The sequence below is a fragment of the Myotis brandtii genome, unplaced genomic scaffold (assembly GCF_000412655.1).
Source record: "Myotis brandtii unplaced genomic scaffold, ASM41265v1 scaffold119, whole genome shotgun sequence".
Classification (NCBI taxonomy): domain Eukaryota; kingdom Metazoa; phylum Chordata; class Mammalia; order Chiroptera; family Vespertilionidae; genus Myotis; species Myotis brandtii.
The window spans coordinates 1,132,565-1,151,140 of NW_005354132.1; the positions used below are offsets into that span (position 1 = coordinate 1,132,565).

Consider the following 18,576-nt stretch of genomic DNA (forward strand, 5'->3'; position numbering starts at 1 on the left):
CGGAGGCAGGCCAAGGAGGTCGATGGGGGAAAGGAGGACATATGGAATACTTTCAACAATAAAGAATTTAAAAAAGAAAAGACACCTGCTTTGTAGATGAGCTTCGCTTTGGACAAAGTTACCATTTTATTTGCAAAAGGAGAAGGATTGGACTAGATCGTGTCCAACATGTCTGAGTCAGCTATGACCAAGGCAGCCAGAAGTAGAATTCAGATGTCTGGCCAGTTTTGGGTGAACCCTGAAGCCCCTTCTGGTTATTCTAGAATAACTGTCATTCTACTTGCTCTTGAGCCCCTTGTCCTACAAAGTGTACAAGTATCTCCTATAAAGGGCCCTCTCCTGCTCTCGAGCCCCCCACCGCTGTGCTTCCTCAGGCCAACTGTGACCTCTCGGTACCTCCTTGGCACTCAGTGCCTGCTGGCTGGCGCCCTCCGCGAGCTGCTGAGCCTGGGCTGCCTGTGCCCGCTGCTGCCTGGCCTGGTGGCGGAGCTCCTCCATCCGTGCTTGGAAGCCACCCAGCTGCTCCGTCATGCTCGTCACCAGCCTTTCCGCTGGCCCCAGCACCTGCTGGACCTTTGTGGAAAGAGGGAGACCTGGTTCAGTGGTGGGCCTCACAGGCAGTGGTCTTGACCCCTCCTCTCTCCAACGCACCAGGCAGCTACAGCTTTCTCCAACCAGAACATCCCTACCGCCCCCTCCCAATCCCCGGCCTGTCCAGGGCATCCCGGCCTCCCCCCTCTCCAGCTCAGCGACCCGACTCCTTTCTGCACCTGGCTCCAAGGCCTAAGGCCAGGTTCAAGGCTACAACCCTCCTTCTTCGGGGTCCCGGCTCGGTTCCCATCCAGGACACTTTCTGGCATCTTCAATGCCTTGTGCCTGAATCTGTTTGCTCATTCCCAAACTGAGGGAAGGAGGCCGTGACACCTCACCTCGGCAACCCTGTCCTGGATGAGCTGAAGGGAGCGGCTGGTGCCCTGCATGGTGTCCTGTGCTTCCTGCAGCGCCACGCTGCCCTGGCGCAGGTTCCCTACCACGTCCTCCACCTGGCCCTCCACTGCGTGTGCCCGGCTCCTGGGGTGAACAGGGCAGAGGGGAGAGAATGGGTGGGCAGGAATGAAGAGGCGAGTGGTTCCACCTACTCACCAGTCCAAGAGAATGTTCTTCTCAGCCAAGACAAGGGAGAACTAACTCAGTAGCTTTTCCATGCCAGGCCCCCCACCCAGCAGACATGATGAATGGGAGGTTATGTCAGAGACACCCTGTGGGCATGGTTTCCCATGTGGAAGGCAAGGGTCACCTTGAGTAAAGTTCCGTTGTGTCTCACGTCACCATCCCCCACCACAGTGAGCACCCCCTCCTGTCTCCCAGCCCCCCTGCACCCCTCTGACTCGGAGAGCTTCTTCTCTCACTTCCAGCAACAGTCTCGGGGAGCAGGACGCCAGCCCAATGCTGGGCAGGGAGGAGGAGTTCAGGCCTAGGGCCCTACCTGGCCTGCTCGGCCTCGGCCTGGAGCCTGCGGGCCCGGGCAATGTCCTGCTTGGTCTGGGACAGCACCAGGTCCACGTTGGGGAGCCTGGCTGCGATGGCCTGGATCTCATTCATCTTCCGCAGGACCGTGGCCGAGTCTGTGGGCAGCCACAGGGCCAGCACCGCCTCGCTGACCTCCTGGATGGTGGCTGCGTCGGTGTCAGGGTCTGGAAGACAGCCGGCGGTCAGACTGGGAGGGCCCCGCCGCCTCCCCCAAGGTCAGAGGCCTCTCTGGGCTGAGTGGCACCTGGGGGGAGGGCACCACTGTGGCATCTCGCCATCCAAGGCCCTGCTGCCCCCTCTCAGGCACACTCAGCGGCCCATTCTCTGAGGGTTTCCGGGATGTGGGAAGATGACTGTCAGCACAGCTGTGACAACTGAGTGTCTGGTGGCACAGGAAACTGCAGGCTGGGGAGAAGGAGGCGGTGCCAGACAGCTGGTCCTGCACAATGCTGGAGCACAAACATAATCAGCCCTAAATTGGGGAGGGCGGCCAGGAACTGGAACTGCTCCCTTGGCAATACGACCCCTTCCGCGTGCTCCCCCTCAGACCAGAGTGCTCCTTTTGGCAAAGGCAGATGAAAATGATCAGGTCTTTGCTCAAAGGTCACCTTCTCAGAGAGGCCAACCCTGGCCATCCAATCTCAGATCACAACCTCCACCCTACACTGACCCTCCTTACCTTCTTCTCTGCTTATCTTTCCCTGCTTTATCACGACCCACATGCCAACACGTAGCTCATTTATCTGGTTTTCTGTCTCTTTTCTTACTAGAACCTGAGCTCCATGAGGGCAGGGTCTGTTTCATCCACAGCTCTATCCCCAGCCCCTAGCAGAGTGCCCGGCACGTGGAGACACTCGGTGTTTGCAGAGTGACTGAATGACTGCAAGGGTTCCAGACCCAGGCCTCCCCACTGCTAGTCGAGCCACCTGGGGCAAGGCAAATGGCCTCTCTCAGCTCAGTTTCCTGATCTGTGAAATGGGAATAACCATCCTCAACCTGAAGGGATGAAATGACACAATCAAGTAGCAAGAATTTTACAAACCATCTCTTGATCAGAGATTAAGCTCAGAAGCCCAGAGAGAGCATCTCCTCCGCATCTCTCCCTGTTCACTTTTTACAGATTCCACTGCTATTGATGCAGTAGTGAAGGGAAGGGGGAGCCCACCTACCCAGATGGTTTGCCCTGAACTTGAACTCCTCTGAGGCCCTAGGATCCAATCTAAGGGGTCCAGGATAGGCTTCCTAGAGAGTAAGATACCTGGAGAGTTCCTAGAGGATGAGTCAGAATCAGCAGGTAAGGAGAGGTGGGGCAGGGAAGACAATCCAGGGAGAGGAAAAACATTAGCAAAGGCAAGGAGGCAAGAGTGTGTGTGTGTGTGTGTGTGTACTAATATGTGTGCACGCTCATGCTAGTGTGTGTGCTCATGCTCGTGTGTCCATGTGAACTACAGAGTAAGATGAGTCCTCTGCACTCCCTCCAAGCTGGATGCCCATAGGCAAGTTACTTAGCCTCCCTCATCTGCAAAGAGGTAGGCGGTGGGGACGGAATGATGTAATACAGTGGGGCCTTGACTTACGAGTTTAATTTGGTCCCTGACGGAGCTCGTAACTCAAATTACTCGTATGTCAAATCAAAAGTGAACGAGTGAGACACCTGATGCTGGGCTGATGTTGTGGCATTCACTGTGACGTTCGCTGCACCAACTAGCGGTGGGGTATCTGAAGCTGGCTCATAACCCGAATTTTAGCTCGCAACTCAAAGCAAAAAATAGGCTGAGAGACAGCTCGTATCTCGAAAAACTCGTTAGTCGGGACACTCGTAAGTCAAGGCCCCACTGTACATGAGAAGCACTTAGAACAGTGGTTCTCAACCTTGGCTGCACATTAGAATCACCTGGGAATCTTTCTAAAATCCTAATTTCTATGCCAGGCACTTAGTAAGAAGTCAGTAAACCTGAACTATTGTTTTGTCAGTTCCATTTGAAGAGCCAGGAAAGGTGACACCCCCGCTTCCCCAAGGTCTCCACCCCCACGCTGTGACCCTGAGTGCCAGCACCAGGACTCTGGAGACCAGACCCTGCCATGGAGACTGAGAACTGTCCTGGGTCCCTCCTTCTCTCTGCCCCTGGCTCTGTAATAGGACTTGACCTGAGACACAAGTATAACTGAGAGGACAAAAGTGGCCCCCCAGCCCGCAACTCCCTGCTGTTCATGGGAGCCTTGCACCCTGAGGACAGACTTGGTCTGAGTCTGGGCCCCAAACTTTGCCCTGCCCCTCTGTCCATGTCTGTCGGGCACCATCTCCTTGCATCCCCCGGTAATTCTCTCCCCACTGGGACTCCCTGGGAGGGCGGCTCCAGCATGACCACAGAGAAGTCAGGGGACCTCAAGGGATCCTTTCTGCCCCTCTCTGACCCGCTATCAACTCTCAGGAGGGGCTTCAGCCTGTTTGGAGCAAAGGCAGTTCAACAGTAGCAAGAACCACTGTCGTCACACCAAGCCCTCAGCTCCTTTTTTTTTTAATATAATTTTTATTGATTTTTTACAGAGAGGAAGGGAGAGAGATAGTTAGAAACATCGATCAGCTGCCTCCTGCACACCCCCTACTGGGGATGTGCCCGCAACCAAGATACATGCCCTTGACCGGAATCGAACCTGGGACCCTTCAGTCCAGAGGCTGACACTCTATCCACCAAGCCAAACCGGTTAGGGCAACCCTCAGCTCCTTTTAATGAGGTTCCCAGCCAAGCAAATTCCCTAGCGGGGACCAGAAATCTAATAATATCAACTTATATTCCTGAGGCACCTTTAATTTTTCAAAACACATTTTACATCAGTGACTCGATCCCCGGAATACACTTGTGAAATACTACCATCCCAGTTTGCAGAAGCAAAAGATGAGGCAAATGGAAGAGAGACTTGCCCAAAGTCACCAGGTTCCTGCGTCCTGTCCAGGGAACTTTGTGCTCCTAGGGGGGCGTGGGAGGGGCTCTGGTTCATTTATTCATTCAACCAGCAACGAGGCTCCCAGCCAAGCAAATTCCCTGGCGAGGACCAGAAATCTAATATCAACTCATATTCCTGAGGCCCATTTAATTTTTCAAAACACATTTTATATCAGTGACTCGATCCCCGGAATACACTTGTGAAATACTACCATCCCAGTTTGCAGAAGCAAAAGATGAGGCAAATGGAAGAGAGACTTGCCCAAAGTCACCAGGTTCCTGCGTCCTGTCCAGGGAACTTTGTGCTCCTAGGGGGGCGTGGGAGGGGCTCTGGTTCATTTATTCATTCAACCAGCGTTGGGTGTCTGGGCTTATCCTAGGTGCCAGTGACACAGAGAACAAGACAGACAGCCATCCCTGCCCTTTGGAGTTTAGGGGAGACAAACAATTCACTCCTGGAAGAACGGATTCTAGAACACAGGCTCGGAGCAACGTGATGAAGGTCAGATGCCAGAAAGGAGTGGGAAGGAGGGGTGGACCAGGTAGGACAGTCATGTCCTTCCCCCGCACGGGAGATGATATTTAAGCTGAGACCTGGAGGGCAAGAATCCACAGCCTTGGCGAGAGCACGCCAAGCAGAGAAAGACCAAGCAAAAGTCTCCAGACAGGCAGGAGCCTGGCCTGTTCAAGGTCATCAGTGAGCAAAGCAGGAAGACACAGGGCCGCCTACCCCGGAGGTGAGCAGAGGCCACGATAAGGAGCTGGGAGTTTATTGCAAGAACAAGGGGAAGCCAGGGGAGGATTTTAGGCATGAGTGGCATCCCACGCACACATTTTTTAAAGTTGTTTTTGGCTGTTTTTGTTGAGGACGGACCTGAGGGAGCAGGAGGGGAGGTGGGAGCAGCCAGCTAGGGAGTGACAGAGCCTGGCCCAGGTGGCCTGGAGGCAAGGGAAGGGGGTGGCTGGCTGACCTGCCAGGACAGCAGGAGTGGAAACATCAGCCCTGAGGTGGGCAAAGGCCAGGCTCACCTGAGAGGAAGTCCCGGACCTGCTGGATGAGGAGCCGCGTGCGCCTGACGTCTTCCTCCATCTGGGAGCGGCTGGTGCTCACCTGGGTCTCCAGGCGCTGAGCATCTGACTGCACCTGCGAGGCGGCCTCCTCGGCCGCCCTGATCTGCAGACACGCGCTCCAGGTCAGCGATCACCAGAACCCCAGGAGGGCCTCCCCGCAGACCCCAGGGGTCTGAGGACACCTGCTACCCAAGATCTGCCTGGGAAACATTTGTAACTAACTCAGTTTGGTCCCAGAGAAAAGTGATGTGGAGTCAGATTTTTTTTTTTAAAGCCCAAAACGTTGGCACCAAAGTCTACTTCTGACTTGCTGTGGGGCCCGGGGCAAGTCAGGGGACATCTCTGGTCTGTAAAATGGGAATTGACCTCTCCTGGGAACTCTGTCCTCTGCCTCCTCCTTCGGGTGCCCACCTCACCTTGGTCGCACCTACCATCTGTCTGGTCTGCTGGAGCTGGGTGTTGAAGCCCCGTAGCTGCGCGGCCACCTGCCCTGCTGTCCGGAAGGCCCCACCGGCCTTGGGGAGGATGCCTCTGCAGTGGGAGCCGCAGGCTGTGCCGTTGTCTCGGGGACAGAGCTCACCAGGGCACGCTCCTGGGGTGCAAGGTGTCTGCCTGGAGCCCCCGCAGAGCTGTGCAGAGAGGGGCCATCAGAGGTACCCAAGGCTCCTCAACAACCACTCCCATCCCACACAAAGAGCCAGACATCTCCATGGCAACTGGGCACCAGAAATCTGTTTCCTTGGCAACCGTTGAGCACACCGTGAGGGGCCAAGGGTCAGGATGGGTGGGGGAGTGGGGTAGATTCACACTGCCCTAACAGGAAATGCATACAAGTAGTTGGTGTGTGACAAGCTGGGGTGTGTGACAAGCTGGGACTGGGCATCCGGGAAGTGGGGCTCCATGCCATGCCTCGCCTCACCTTGTTGATGGTGGGTGTCAGATCAGGCAAGGAAGCCATCTCCAGCTTCAGGGCTTCGAGCTGGGGGCCCCCGGCTCCTCCGCCGCCTCCCGCCTGCTGCTCCAGCTTCTCGGCCTCTCTCCGGCTGTCCCTGACTTGGAGCAGCCGGTGGGAGCTGTCGGAGACCTGCTGTGTGGCCTGGGATGACCGCTGGTAGGCTTCGGTCAGCATCCGGAAGGCTCCTGTGGGAAGAGGAGGGGGAAACTGAGTCACCCTGGACCCGGAGGTCTGGAGATGGAGGAGCAGGAGGCGAGGTGTGGTGTGGTCGTGCACGGGGCTAAGCTCCCCTCCTCACCTGAAGGGTCGGCACCACTGATCTTTTCAAACTGCTCCCTCTTATTCTGGTACAGAACGAGGAGGTGATTGAAGCTTCTGTCCAGAGTCTCCAAGTCTCCGGGGAGGGACAAGGTCTCCTCCTCCAGGGGCAGAGCGGGCTGCAGGTCCTGTAGGGTCCGCCTGAGATGCGAGAGAAGTGTGCACTGACATACAGGAGGGGTTGACTCCCCAGAAACAGCCCTCCCTTTTGAGAAACTGCTACCAAGTCAGGAAGGACAGAGAGGCCTTCAGCGAAGGTATTGGGACAGAGACGTCACAGGCTGAGGATTCTGCTGGGCAAAGGCTGGGAGGACAGCCTAACCTCCCTCCCTCCCTCTACAGGCAGGTCCAGAAAAAACTCTCCTTCCGTGACTACCGTGCCCCCGACATCCCCGACTACCCTGCACCTTGACTGTGACCCCGACATTCCTGACTCCTCTGCACCTTGATTGTGACCCTGACATTACCAACTCCCCTGCACCTGCCCACAGCTGGCTCCCTTAAGGGGCACCCCGACCCTCCTCCTGGGGCCCCTACAGGTTGACCTCAGCCACCACCTGTATAACTGGGGCTCTCCTCGGTAGCCACACTTGCCCACTGAGTTCCCACAGCTACTGCCCGCTGGGTTCTGCACCTGAAGGAGGTCACCTGCCCAGACCCAAGCCATAGAGCTTTCAGAGATAGGCCTCTCTCCAAGCCTTGCGTGCTCCACCTCCAGGCTGTGCTCAGGCCTGGGCCGCCCATCCACGGACTGCCTGTCCGTGTCTACCAAACACCTAGGGACTCGCTGCTCAATTGTGAGAGTAAGGTCAGTCACACACCTGGACAGCTCTGGGCCCTGACGTCCGTGAGGACTCTGGGAATGGAAACTAATTATAGAAGCTTCCAGAGCTAAATCTCACTAAGAAGGCGCCTCTGCTGGTAGGAGGGGTGTGGGTGGGACCGCTCCCATTCCAAAGAAAAAGACAAGTTATTCTTAGATCCCCTGCCTCTCAGATGCCCTCCGCCCGCCGGGTGACTAATCCAGAGCTGAGTCCCTCTCCCAGGCAGGCCCGGCACTGGAAAGAACCGGGCTTGGGCTCAGGCCTGGGCTCAGAGTTCCCCCCGTGGCCGCAGGGCTCTGTCATCTCAATCTACCTGGGCTTGTTTCCTCACCTGAAAAATGGAAGTGATGACACTCATCACACCAACCACACGGACCGTTGTGACAGTTAAAAGAGTCTGTGGAAATGCTTTGTAAACGGCAAAGGGCTCTACCCACGTGATGAAAGACTGGGGTGCCCTGGTGTGAGGCCCTGTGGCCTAATTCTTCTCAGGGCTTGGCAGGGAGAGGATTACCTGAGAGAGGAGATGGCATTGGCCACCTCGGCCACCTCCCGCTCGGTGGCTGGGGCGCCGCCAAGAATTGCCTGGATCTGCTCTATCTTGGTCTTTGCATCCAGGATCCGGGAGGCCAGGCGGGGGTCCTCCAGGCCGGACCCGGGCCACAGGCTGGCGGTGGCATTGCGGAGGCCGCGGAGGCGCCGGGCCTGCTCCTGGAGGTCGGCGTCATAGGTCTGGAAGCAGGGATGGCAGGCCACACACAGCGGGTAGCGGTCACAGTAGCCTCGCTGGCACTGGTCACAGCGGGGCCCGGTCAAGCCAGGGCGGCAGAGGCAGCGGCCCGAGGCCTTGTCACAGCCTGGGCCCTCCGTCCCCCGGAAGTCACAGTCACAGGCTGGGGAGGAGGAAGGAGGCCGGGGTCAGGGAGACAGAGGGGTCTAGTAGGCAGAGTCTGAAGAGGAGGTCTTTCTGACTCAGAATAAGAGACCAGAATAAAATCATGGTGACGCCAGCAACCAAAGCCAGCACTGTCTTAGCGCCTACTACGTCCCAGGCACTGTTCAAAGTCACCACACACACAGGAACTCACTTAACCTTCACAGCTGCTCCATGACAGCTGGCCACCCTCCTGCTCTCATTTTTATAGATGAGGCAACTGAGGCCCAGAGAGGTTAGGTACGGAGTGCCCCTTCCCCAAAGGAGAAGACTGAGGCCTGCAGAGGGGCCGAGCGAGCGTGGCCACTTGTCAAATGAACTTTCTGAGCAAAGTAGTCCTTTCCCTCAGGACTCACTGTCTCCATCTATGAAGAGGGACGAAGCATCGCCCCTCCCGGCTGCAGCCCTGGAGATGGCGCTGAGAAATGCTTGCTCAGGGAGGTGGGGAGCAAAGCACCCTCCTGTCATGGGGATGCAGGGAGGACCCCATGTCCCTGGCCCAGGGCTGGGAAGCCAAGCCGGCTGCTGGAGCAGTGGGGAGCCTGAGCTCTCCCAAGGCCCTCAGGGCCCACACCACATGAAGCACATGACATCCTCCCAGATCCCAGACCACGTGCCCCCACCACGGGCCCACCCACGTGCTCATCCCGCCACAGCCTCCACGTCCCCCTGCTCCACGGCACGAACCTCGGCATCCCCCGGCCGCGTCGCCGTACGTCTGGTCGGGACACTGGCGGATGGCTGCAGCATTGCACATCAGGCCACCAAACCCTTCCCGACAAGGGCACTGCCCTGTGAACTGTGGAGAGGGGGGAGACCATGAGGGAGCCTCCCTGGAGCCCCGGCCTCGGAGAACCCCCTGGTGTGGCCCCACACAAGGGCTTCCACTCAGTCTCAGCCCAAGATGGCCCCGCAGAAGGGGTGGCGCGTGGGCAATGCCAATGCTCCCAGCCACAGAGGGAGCTCACTGCTCAATTGTGAGAGTTAGGTCAGTCACACACCTGGACAGCCTGGGCACTGACGTCAGTGAGGACTCTGGGGATGGAAACTAATTATAGAAGCTTCCAGAGCCAAAGCTCACTAAGAGTGGGTGGCCTCCCAAAGGCGCCGGCGACAGAGCAGCCCAGCCTGGCTCTGGAAAGGCCCAGAAGGGCAGTGGGAGGGGATATGGACGTGTTGGTGGACAGGTCCCCTCTCCTGTCCGGGGACCCACGGGGTCACCCCCACCACATACCGGGTTGCACTGGGGGCTGAGGGAGTTGTTTGGGTCGCAGGCACACGGCTCGCAGCCCCGGCCACTGGCCAGCTTCCAGTGGTAGGGAGCGCACTGGTCACATTTGGGGCCCACCACATGGGGCAGGCACAGGCAGCGCCCGCTCTCCTCTTCACATGGCATGTCCCGTCGGGACCCCAGGATGCTGCAGTCACAGCCTGCAGGAGGGAAGGCTGCTGAGCTTGGGGGTCAGCCCACCAAAAACTCACCCCCAGAGAACATGCAGCAGGAGGGGCCCAGCCTGGAGAAGAAGCAGGCAGGGCCGATCCCTCCAGATAACCTGGCTGACTCAGAAGGCCACCGGGGTTCCCACCAGTCCCAGCAGCTGCCCACTGGGCTGCCCGCCCTGCCTCCCACTGGTTGACTCAGTCCCACCTTCCAAACTGGGCCTGTGCTGCCACCTGCTGGAAGGCATAGCACAGTGAGCAGGTTAAGTCATGGATCTAGTGGTTCCATGCAGCCTGCCCCAGGCCATGCCAGGCTGGGCCCCCCTACTCACGGTGGCAGCCCTGCGGGTTGGTGTAGGTGAGTCCTGTAAAGCCCGGCTTGCACAGGTCGCAGCGCTCCCCCTGCACATGCTCCTTGCACACGCACTGCCCGGTCACTGGGTCGCAGGGAGCCCCCGGCACTGCCCCGTCCGGGTCACACTCGCAGGCTGAGAGACAAAAGCGGCCACCACAGGAGGAATAAGGAAGAGCAGAGAGTGATGAGCCCATTGTAGGAGCCAGGCTTCCTGGTGAAAACCTTAGTAGAGCTATTTAAACCCTCTGTGCCTGTTTCCTCAGAGGCTTCTTTTGAGGAATAAATGAGTAAATGTCACAGGGACCAGGGCTGGGCAGGTGTTATGCACTATACACGTTCTGTCACATTATTTACTGAACACCTACTATGCACCAAGCACTGAGCCAGGCACTCTGGCATGCTGCCCTAGGTCATCCTCATGACAACCATGAAAGGTTATGAGCATCCCTACTGTGCAGATGGAGGAAACTGAGGCTCACTGATGGTAAACAATGTACTCGGGTCACACAGCAAGAAAGTGCTGGAAACAGAAGTCAAACTCAAGTTTTTCTCACTCTCTCCATAAATAGGTAATATCAACAGGAAGTGACCCACCACCACACTGAGACCTCTTGCCTGCGTTTCAGTACACAGACTCCTTGCATCTAGAACGGCTTTCCTGATTAACCCCGCCTGAGTCGGATGGCTTCCGTCCAGCCTGCTCTCTCCCGGATGAACCCCTGGACCCGTGGCCGAGTCAAGTCACCCTGGGCATTCATCCCATAACATGCCATTCATTTCTTTATTCACTAAACATTCTTTGAGCCTCAGTTATTTGCTTGTCATTGTGCGAGGTCCCGAGGATACAAGATATAATCCCTGCCATGGAGGAATTCTCAATGTTTGGGGGAAATGGAAAAATATGGAGCAAACCACCTTATAGCCTGTAAAGGCAGTGACCTATATAAAGACAAAGGGCTGTGCCCTTCCTTTTCCTGTGTGTATGGTTTATATTACCAAACCGTGTATGTGCTTCTCGACAGCAGGAACTGTATCTGATATTTACTTTTTTCTCTCCTAGGCCCCAAATAAGGATTACATATGATTGATTGACCAACTGACTAGTGGTCCAGGTCACTTGCTTAGAAGCAAGCGCACAGCTAAGTTAAAACAATGGTCCACCATCCTGACATACAACCAAGTTTTCCTGTGGGTTTGTGTGTCCCAGGGATATGGGCTCTATTGTGTCCGGCACAGATGGGGCATTGTGGACAGACGGTACCCAGGGAGCCCCTACTCACGGATGCAGGTCTCCTCAATGGGGGCACCGGGGCGCCGGTTCCGGAAGTAATGGAGCTGGCACCGCTCGCAGTTCTTGCCCTCAGTGTGGTCCCGGCAGTTGTCACACACCCCTCCGTGCGCCCCCTGGCTGGAGGTGAACACGGCTGGGTCGAAGTGACACGTCTCTGAGTGGCCGTTGCAGTCACACCCTGAAAAAGGAGTTCCCAGGGCCGATGGTGGGCCAGCGCCTTTGCCATCTGCAGAGCACATCCCCTGCTACCTCGCTGGCATCTCTCACAACTTGACAACATGCTCAGGTCTGGGAAATGAGGACGCTGAGGCCCAGGGAAATTTGTGTAATTTGTTGAAGGTTATACGGTCAGTCACAAAGCAGACTAGAGGGAGAACTCAGCCTCCTGACTCCCAGCGTGGGGACTCACCCAACAATCATGTCCGTGTTGGGCCAAAGAGAGAGTTCCTTGAATGGTCCATCTCAACCCTCCCCCATTGCCACTGTGGGTCTCCTGCTGAGTCACTGCCTCTTCCTGGACTGGGGACCCCTGCTCCTTCCCCTCAGTTATGCAGGGAAAGGCCCTGACTCTAGGGACCAGCTGAAGCAGGAACCCAGACACATCCTACACAGGAGAGGGCAAGTGAAGAGGCCAGAGAGCAAGGCTCTCTCCCAGCCTGGCTGAGGAGAAGGAGGGGGAAGCACAGGGAGGTGGCAACCCAAATACTCTCTCCATCCCCACAGAGCGAGGAGACCTTCAATTGCAGGGGCGCAATTAAGACTAAATTTAAATAATAAAGAATCCATCCTCTCTGTGTCCCAGGAAAGGTCCCTGAGGCCCAGAGGGGCCAGCACCCCACTCAGTCATACTTTGGCATTCGTGGGGGTCCTGATCATCCGCAGGTCTCCAGGGCCGGTTGTTGTAGAAGGGCGCGCAGCGCTCACAATTGGAGCCGGCAGTGTTGTGCTGGCAGACACAGGCATCATGGACCTAGGAGAGGGGCCGTCAGTCATCAGGAAGGATTCTCAAAGGAATGGCCCAGGATGGACCTGCCCTTTCCCTCTGACCTTCTCCTAGGTCCACCACTCAGGGTCCAGCTCAGACCCCAGCTCCTCCGGGGTGCCTGTGTGTGCATGTTTGTGTGTGTCTGCTCTGCTCCTCTAGCTGGGCTTCTGCAAACCCATTCCTTGCACCTGGTCACCCCCGTGATGCCCAGTCCAAAGCAGCAACCGGAAGTTACCCAGACACCCTCACTGGTAAACTGTGATTCGAGAAGTTTGTGGGCCCTGTAGAGCTTTCTGTTGCAACAATCTATGACTGAGGTTGTTTGGCTAATGGACTGCATGATGAATCGTTACTAGACTCATTAAGGTATAAAAATAGAATAGCTATTATGTGCTAATTGTCTTCCAAATTCAGCCCAACACCCCCAGCCTGGCATTCAAGGACCTGTATGTTTATTCCACTCTCATCACTCCCTCCTGACAGCATAGCCGAGCTGAGCTCCGGAGTGGCACCCTCCACAAGCCCTTATTCCCTCACCTTTGGGCTTTTACTGATGTTCTCCTTTCTGCCTGGAATACCTTTCTCTCCCCATGCACCCACGAAACCCTGCTAGCTCCAATGGCACCTCCTTCGCAGGCCTCCCTGGCCCCTCCAGTTCTGTGGATTTCAACCCTGAATGTGCTCCAGAATTATATGGGGAGGTTTTTTTTTAAATACCAACAACAGGCCCAATTCAATCAGAACCTCAGGGACAAAGGCCAAGCATCAGTACTTTTTAGAGTGGCGATTTCCTGGTACAGCCAGATTTGCGAACCACTGGGGCTAGGTGAGCCCTCTCCCTGCACTCTAAGCCCACGGCACGCCGTATTCCCCATGTTGGCAATCCCATGCTCTGGTCCTTAGTCAATGGGCCTTCTGGCCTCCTCTGCAGCCGGGGCAAGAGCTGGCCCGGAAGCAGAAAGAATAACGCTGACTGATGTTCATTTTGCCTGTATTTCCCTCTCGGGCCATGTCACACGATTGCCTGGTGCCCACCTGTGGACAGGGCAAATAGCAGGCTGCCTATGTGAATAGAATGGAAGCCCTGCACAGCGAAATGACAGCTCCCTCCTTCCTGGCCCAGGGTTCTCCTCCACTGGTGGTTCTCTGTTTGGTTTCCCAGCAATAGCCCCTGGGTGGCTGGATACGTTGGACCCTCCAACCCCATCCCTGATGCATCCGACTCGGCTGGTCTGAGACACACGTGACATCCGTGTTAGATGTTCTCTCTCTCTCACCCTACCCATCGCTCACCACTAGATGGGACTTCAGAGTTTCCAGGCCAGGACTGCTCAGCCCTGACAGGATATTAGAACATCTCAAAGCTTTAGAAGACAAGGGCCTGGCAATATTTCCAGGAACTGATGGTGTGTGGCTAGGGCTGAGAAGCACTGCCTTAAACTCCCCCACGCCCACACGCGTGCTTGCGTGTAACTGAAAACACCAAACTGCAGATCTCAGGCAGGGCCACGAAATCCTGGTCTTTGAAATGATAATCACCTACACTTTTCTCACCATTGCTAAAATGTGAAATATTCACGACTTAAATGGAGAGCCCACCCTGCTTTACGGGAGGCTCATAGGTGTCCCTAAGTGTTCTGGTCTTGCCCCTGCCCCTCGTCCTTCCCACCCTGGACTGTCACCTGCACGGCGGTGGAGGGGCCAGTGGGGGCTCCGGGCTCCGGAGCGCAGCGATCAGCATGGCCGTGGCAGAAGCAGCTCCCTCGCAGGCGCAGCTGGGACACCGCGTAGTAGGCGCTGGGGGGATAGTGGCCCCTCTGGGGCACAGGGGCCAGCCTGGTGAAGTTGACTCTCAGGTTTGTGATCCCTCCCAGCTCTGAGAGGGGCAAACACAGGGAGGGAGGGGAAGGGGAAAAGACAATAAGGAAAGGAAGTTAGAGGCCATGAGTGTCTCCATGGGCAAGGTGGGAAAGAAGGAAATTCTGGTTTTACCCACCCTCTTCCCTGCCTTTATAAGGTTATCCCAAGGGTCATCCTCCCCATCCTCAACCCTCTGAGGCAGAAAAGACACACACACACACATTCAGGCCTTTTGCAGCTCTGGGCTACCACGGTAACCCCACGGGGTAAGCAGGACAAGCGTTCAATCCAGCCGTGTTGTCAGAAACAGGAAAGAGCAGGGATGCTCCGTGACCTGAGCCCCACCCCTGTTTTGTTCTCCACCCACAGTCCCACAGGCTTGAGGGGCAGCCACACTGACCTTGAATTTTTTGACTTTGAGTTGCTGGAATCCCAGAGGCTAAATCCATAACGTTAAGTTGGACCTAAGAGAGGAAAGAGAGAGGCACTGAGGAGGAGGTAGAATGTGTCCCCAAGCTCAGAAGTCTCCTTTCCACTCAATGTCCCACCCTCCTCACGCTACGCTGAGGTCCTTCTAACCTGGGACCCAAGACCACCATGAACGTGAGGCTTGCCAACTGCCCTCGAAGAGTGAGATAATCTCTGGGCCCTAAATGAGCGTGTGTGTGTGTGTGTGTGTGTGTGTGTGTGTGTGTGTACAGTCTCTCCTCTCCATTGAAAATATAGCGAGTCCAAGCATCTCCTGATTTCCTGGGACCAGAAATTACAGTAAGAGATGGACTGCACATGCACGGGTTTAGGGGATACTAATTTTCCAAAACCCAAAATGAACGAGAGGATCCGGAGCCCAGGGGTGCATGGATGTGGTGACTATCACTCTCTACACCCCAATTTTAACTACGCTTTGTCTTTTTAATAAAAGTCACTTATTGGATGTGACTTCATCTCATACCCCAATGAGAGTTTTCACATCAACCCTCCACAAATCAGGAAAAAGCCCTGTATTTTGATCTGGGGTCTGGAGACTGTGGTCATTGAGGATCTGGATGTGATAACCATGGAGCAGCTGTTACAGCGAAGGGAAGGTGCCACCCAAGCACCCCGTGCACATCAGCAGGTCAGAGCATCGCAGAGGGCTCCCCTGAGCCTGGGCCAGAGAAAGGACAAACAGCCTCCCGCTGGCGGCGGGGAAGCAGCGATGGAAGGAATGAGGGGATTTGAACCGGGTGGGAGGATTCGGAGGAGAGGCACTGGATTGTTTCCAGGGGCAGGTTCTCATTTTCAGCCCAGGGTTTAGGCTTAGGGGACTGTGGCTTAGACCGGGATTCCCTCCAAGGCAACAATGGGGCTCCATGAATGGCTTCAATGGGAAAGTTAATTCTCATGTTATACCCTACTGAGGTGAAAGCAGAGATCAGATGAAATGTGTGTCTTTGCTCACTTGACTCCGGCGGGGGGGAGGCAGTGATGGAAGGAATGAGGGGATTTGACCAGGCAGGAGGATTCGGAGGAGAGGCACTGGATTGTTTCCAGGGGCAGGTTCTCATTTTCAGCCCAGGGTTTAGGCTTAGGGGACTGTGGCTTAGACCGGGATTCCCTCCAAGGCAATGATGGGGCTCCATGAATGGCTTCAATGGAAAAGTTAATTCTCATGTTTACCCTACTGAGGTGAAAGCGGAGATCAGATGAAATGTGTGTCTTTGCTCACTTGACTCTAAGCAGCCATCTCAAAATCCTCACACTGGAGCAGAGACGGTTGTGCCCTCTCCACTATGGGGACAGGCCGATGAGCCGTGGGGTAGGGGGCCATGGCAGAGGGCAGGGCTGGGTCAGCAGTGCGCTCAACATGTTTCTGAAATACCCCTCCTGGGCACGAAGAGGACGAGCAACAAATATTTTGAGGATGGAGAGCTCAGGAGAGACATTGAGGCGCACTGCCTGAGGGGGCTCTCATCTCTTCTCAAGAGTCTGGGTGAAGGTGTGAGCGATGCCATGTCAGAGACCCCTTCAGGCTACATGTCCAGGGTCCCGTCTACTTACCCTGCCCCCGTCTAGGTGCGCATGAGGCCTCTGGGGCAGAGACTGGCACCGAGGGTCCTGCCAGCTCTGAGGCTGGCCCTGGCGGACGCGGGGGAAGGCAGACCTGCAGTCGGCAGCCAGGTACTGGTACACGTGCCAGGTCTTCCCGAAGTCCGAGGAGCGCTCGATCAGCATCCCGGCAGGCATGGGCCCCTGCGGAGACACAGACAGGGTGAGGCCTGAGTGCCTGGAGGAAGGGGAGGACCTTGGGGACACAGTCACAGAAACAGGCTCCTAGAGATGTGCTGGTGGCTGCTGTCCTGGTCACTGCAGGATGCTTAGCAGCATCCCTGGCCTCTACTGACCTCTACCCGGTCTCTACTCACTAGACATCAATACCCACAGTATGGCAACCAGAAATGCCTCCAGAGATTGCCAAATATCCCGATTGATTGAGTACCACTACCGTATACCACACACCCCTTTGTCTGTCTTATCCACAGTTGTACTTCCAACATCCAGCGCATAGTAGGTGCTTAGAACACATTTGTTGAATGAATGGGTGAGTCTTTAGTCTGCTTTCCGCCTCCCCATTTATATCTGAAAACTCATCTCTCACCAGTTTTCTGCCTTCCATGTCCCCATCTATCATCACCAACACACACTTTCCCCTCCGGACCCCATGTCCACTCCCTTGCCCCCTCCCCAATGATATACCTTCTAGCCTCTTGTCTCCTGATCTTTGCTCTTTACTGTTCCCTTTGCCTAGAAAGAACTTTGCCCCTCCCCTGGCTATTAGTGGTCTAGGAAGGTTTATCTTCCCGTGGTTGCATTCTCTAACACCTCCCCTACAAGACACAGCAAGCTAGATGTCCCCTCCCATGCTCCCCAGAACCCCTACTTAGCAATATCACAGCACACTCTCTCGCCACTGGTTCGCTGCTTTCCCTGCATGTACTAAGCCAACATGAGGATCATGACTTAGCTTTATTCATCTTTTATCCCTGACAGCTGGCATCAAACCCAATATAATCAGTGTCCTATGTGTCTGTAGCAAGAATGGACATATATATGAACGGGTGAGTGATAATAAAACAACAAAACAACCATATCCATCCCAAGGAAGGTACCCTTGGAGACTGGGCATTTACTCAACGACACTGGCATTTCTCAAAACACTTTTGGCCTTTTCTTGGGGTGAGGCTCTTCATTTCCTCAGTCACACAAGAAATTCGGTTCCATTGCTTTTTATTCTCAGCTCATTTTAACTCCCGAAAATGGTTATCCCCCTTCCTGGCCATCTAATCTTAATAACCAATCTTGATCCTTAAATATTTCACCATTTCTGTAGAAATATAAAATCAAACCTTCTCTGAAACAAACAAACAAACAAACAAAAAATGACCCATCACAAAGGAATACAAATGTTCCCTCCGAAAGGAGTATCTCAGAAGGCTAGTCCCACAGCAGAAGCCGAGTGGACTCTGAGAGGACACCGTGCTGGTGAGCAGTGAGCTCACCAGAAGGGCAGCTCCGAGAGCACACCTTCCTGTGGATGGATGGGCCAGCTCCTGGCTGTTTGTTAACTCAACCTCATCAGCAAACTTGTGAGAGCAGAGTAATCAAGAGGGCACAACTATATAAGTGACGGGCCCAGTGGACTTGGTACTTGGCAGCACTGAATCAGCTAGATGTGCTGGGGGTGGGGGGGCATTGAGGAAGTGGATTGATAACCCCTGGAGTTCTCCCTGGAATGGGGCCTCTGCTGTCACCACGACATAGGCTCAGGGCAAGTGTCGTCCAGCCTAGGGGAGGGAGGCCTACCCAGCACGTGGTGCCATCAGCCCAGCTCCCCGCGAGTCAGCTCGCATCACCCAGGGTCCCCTCTCCTATCCCGTGCCATCCCGGGAAGCGCACCTTAAAATCCATCATGATGTCTTGGAGCTGGAATCTCCTGTCCAGGTCCAGCTGCAGAGAGACAGGGTTCACATCTGCAAGGACAAAAAGGAGGAACTTCAGGTCAGGGGAATCTCCACCTTCGCAGCCTGA

General features: G+C 55.5%; 1 protein-coding gene across 2 annotated transcripts in view; it reads right to left on the bottom strand.

The window, feature by feature from the left end:
- LAMB3 (laminin, beta 3) overlaps window positions 1-18,576 on the bottom strand; it is a 51,322-nt gene that overhangs the window by 4,746 nt on the left and 28,000 nt on the right. For both annotated transcript variants that reach the window (XM_005858494.2, XM_005858492.2), the window contains 17 exons: window positions 18,445-18,518; window positions 16,549-16,740; window positions 14,909-14,972; window positions 14,331-14,524; window positions 12,513-12,633; window positions 11,653-11,841; window positions 10,350-10,505; window positions 9,812-10,008; window positions 9,265-9,376; window positions 8,158-8,536; window positions 6,800-6,960; window positions 6,466-6,686; window positions 5,978-6,175; window positions 5,505-5,649; window positions 1,487-1,694; window positions 930-1,071; window positions 397-573 (listed from right to left, as the gene is read on the bottom strand). In XM_005858494.2, coding sequence (XP_005858556.1) covers window positions 397-573; window positions 930-1,071; window positions 1,487-1,694; window positions 5,505-5,649; window positions 5,978-6,175; window positions 6,466-6,686; window positions 6,800-6,960; window positions 8,158-8,536; window positions 9,265-9,376; window positions 9,812-10,008; window positions 10,350-10,505; window positions 11,653-11,841; window positions 12,513-12,633; window positions 14,331-14,524; window positions 14,909-14,972; window positions 16,549-16,740; window positions 18,445-18,518 — 2,930 coding nt within the window. The remainder of the gene's footprint in view (window positions 1-396; window positions 574-929; window positions 1,072-1,486; window positions 1,695-5,504; window positions 5,650-5,977; window positions 6,176-6,465; window positions 6,687-6,799; window positions 6,961-8,157; window positions 8,537-9,264; window positions 9,377-9,811; window positions 10,009-10,349; window positions 10,506-11,652; window positions 11,842-12,512; window positions 12,634-14,330; window positions 14,525-14,908; window positions 14,973-16,548; window positions 16,741-18,444; window positions 18,519-18,576) is intronic.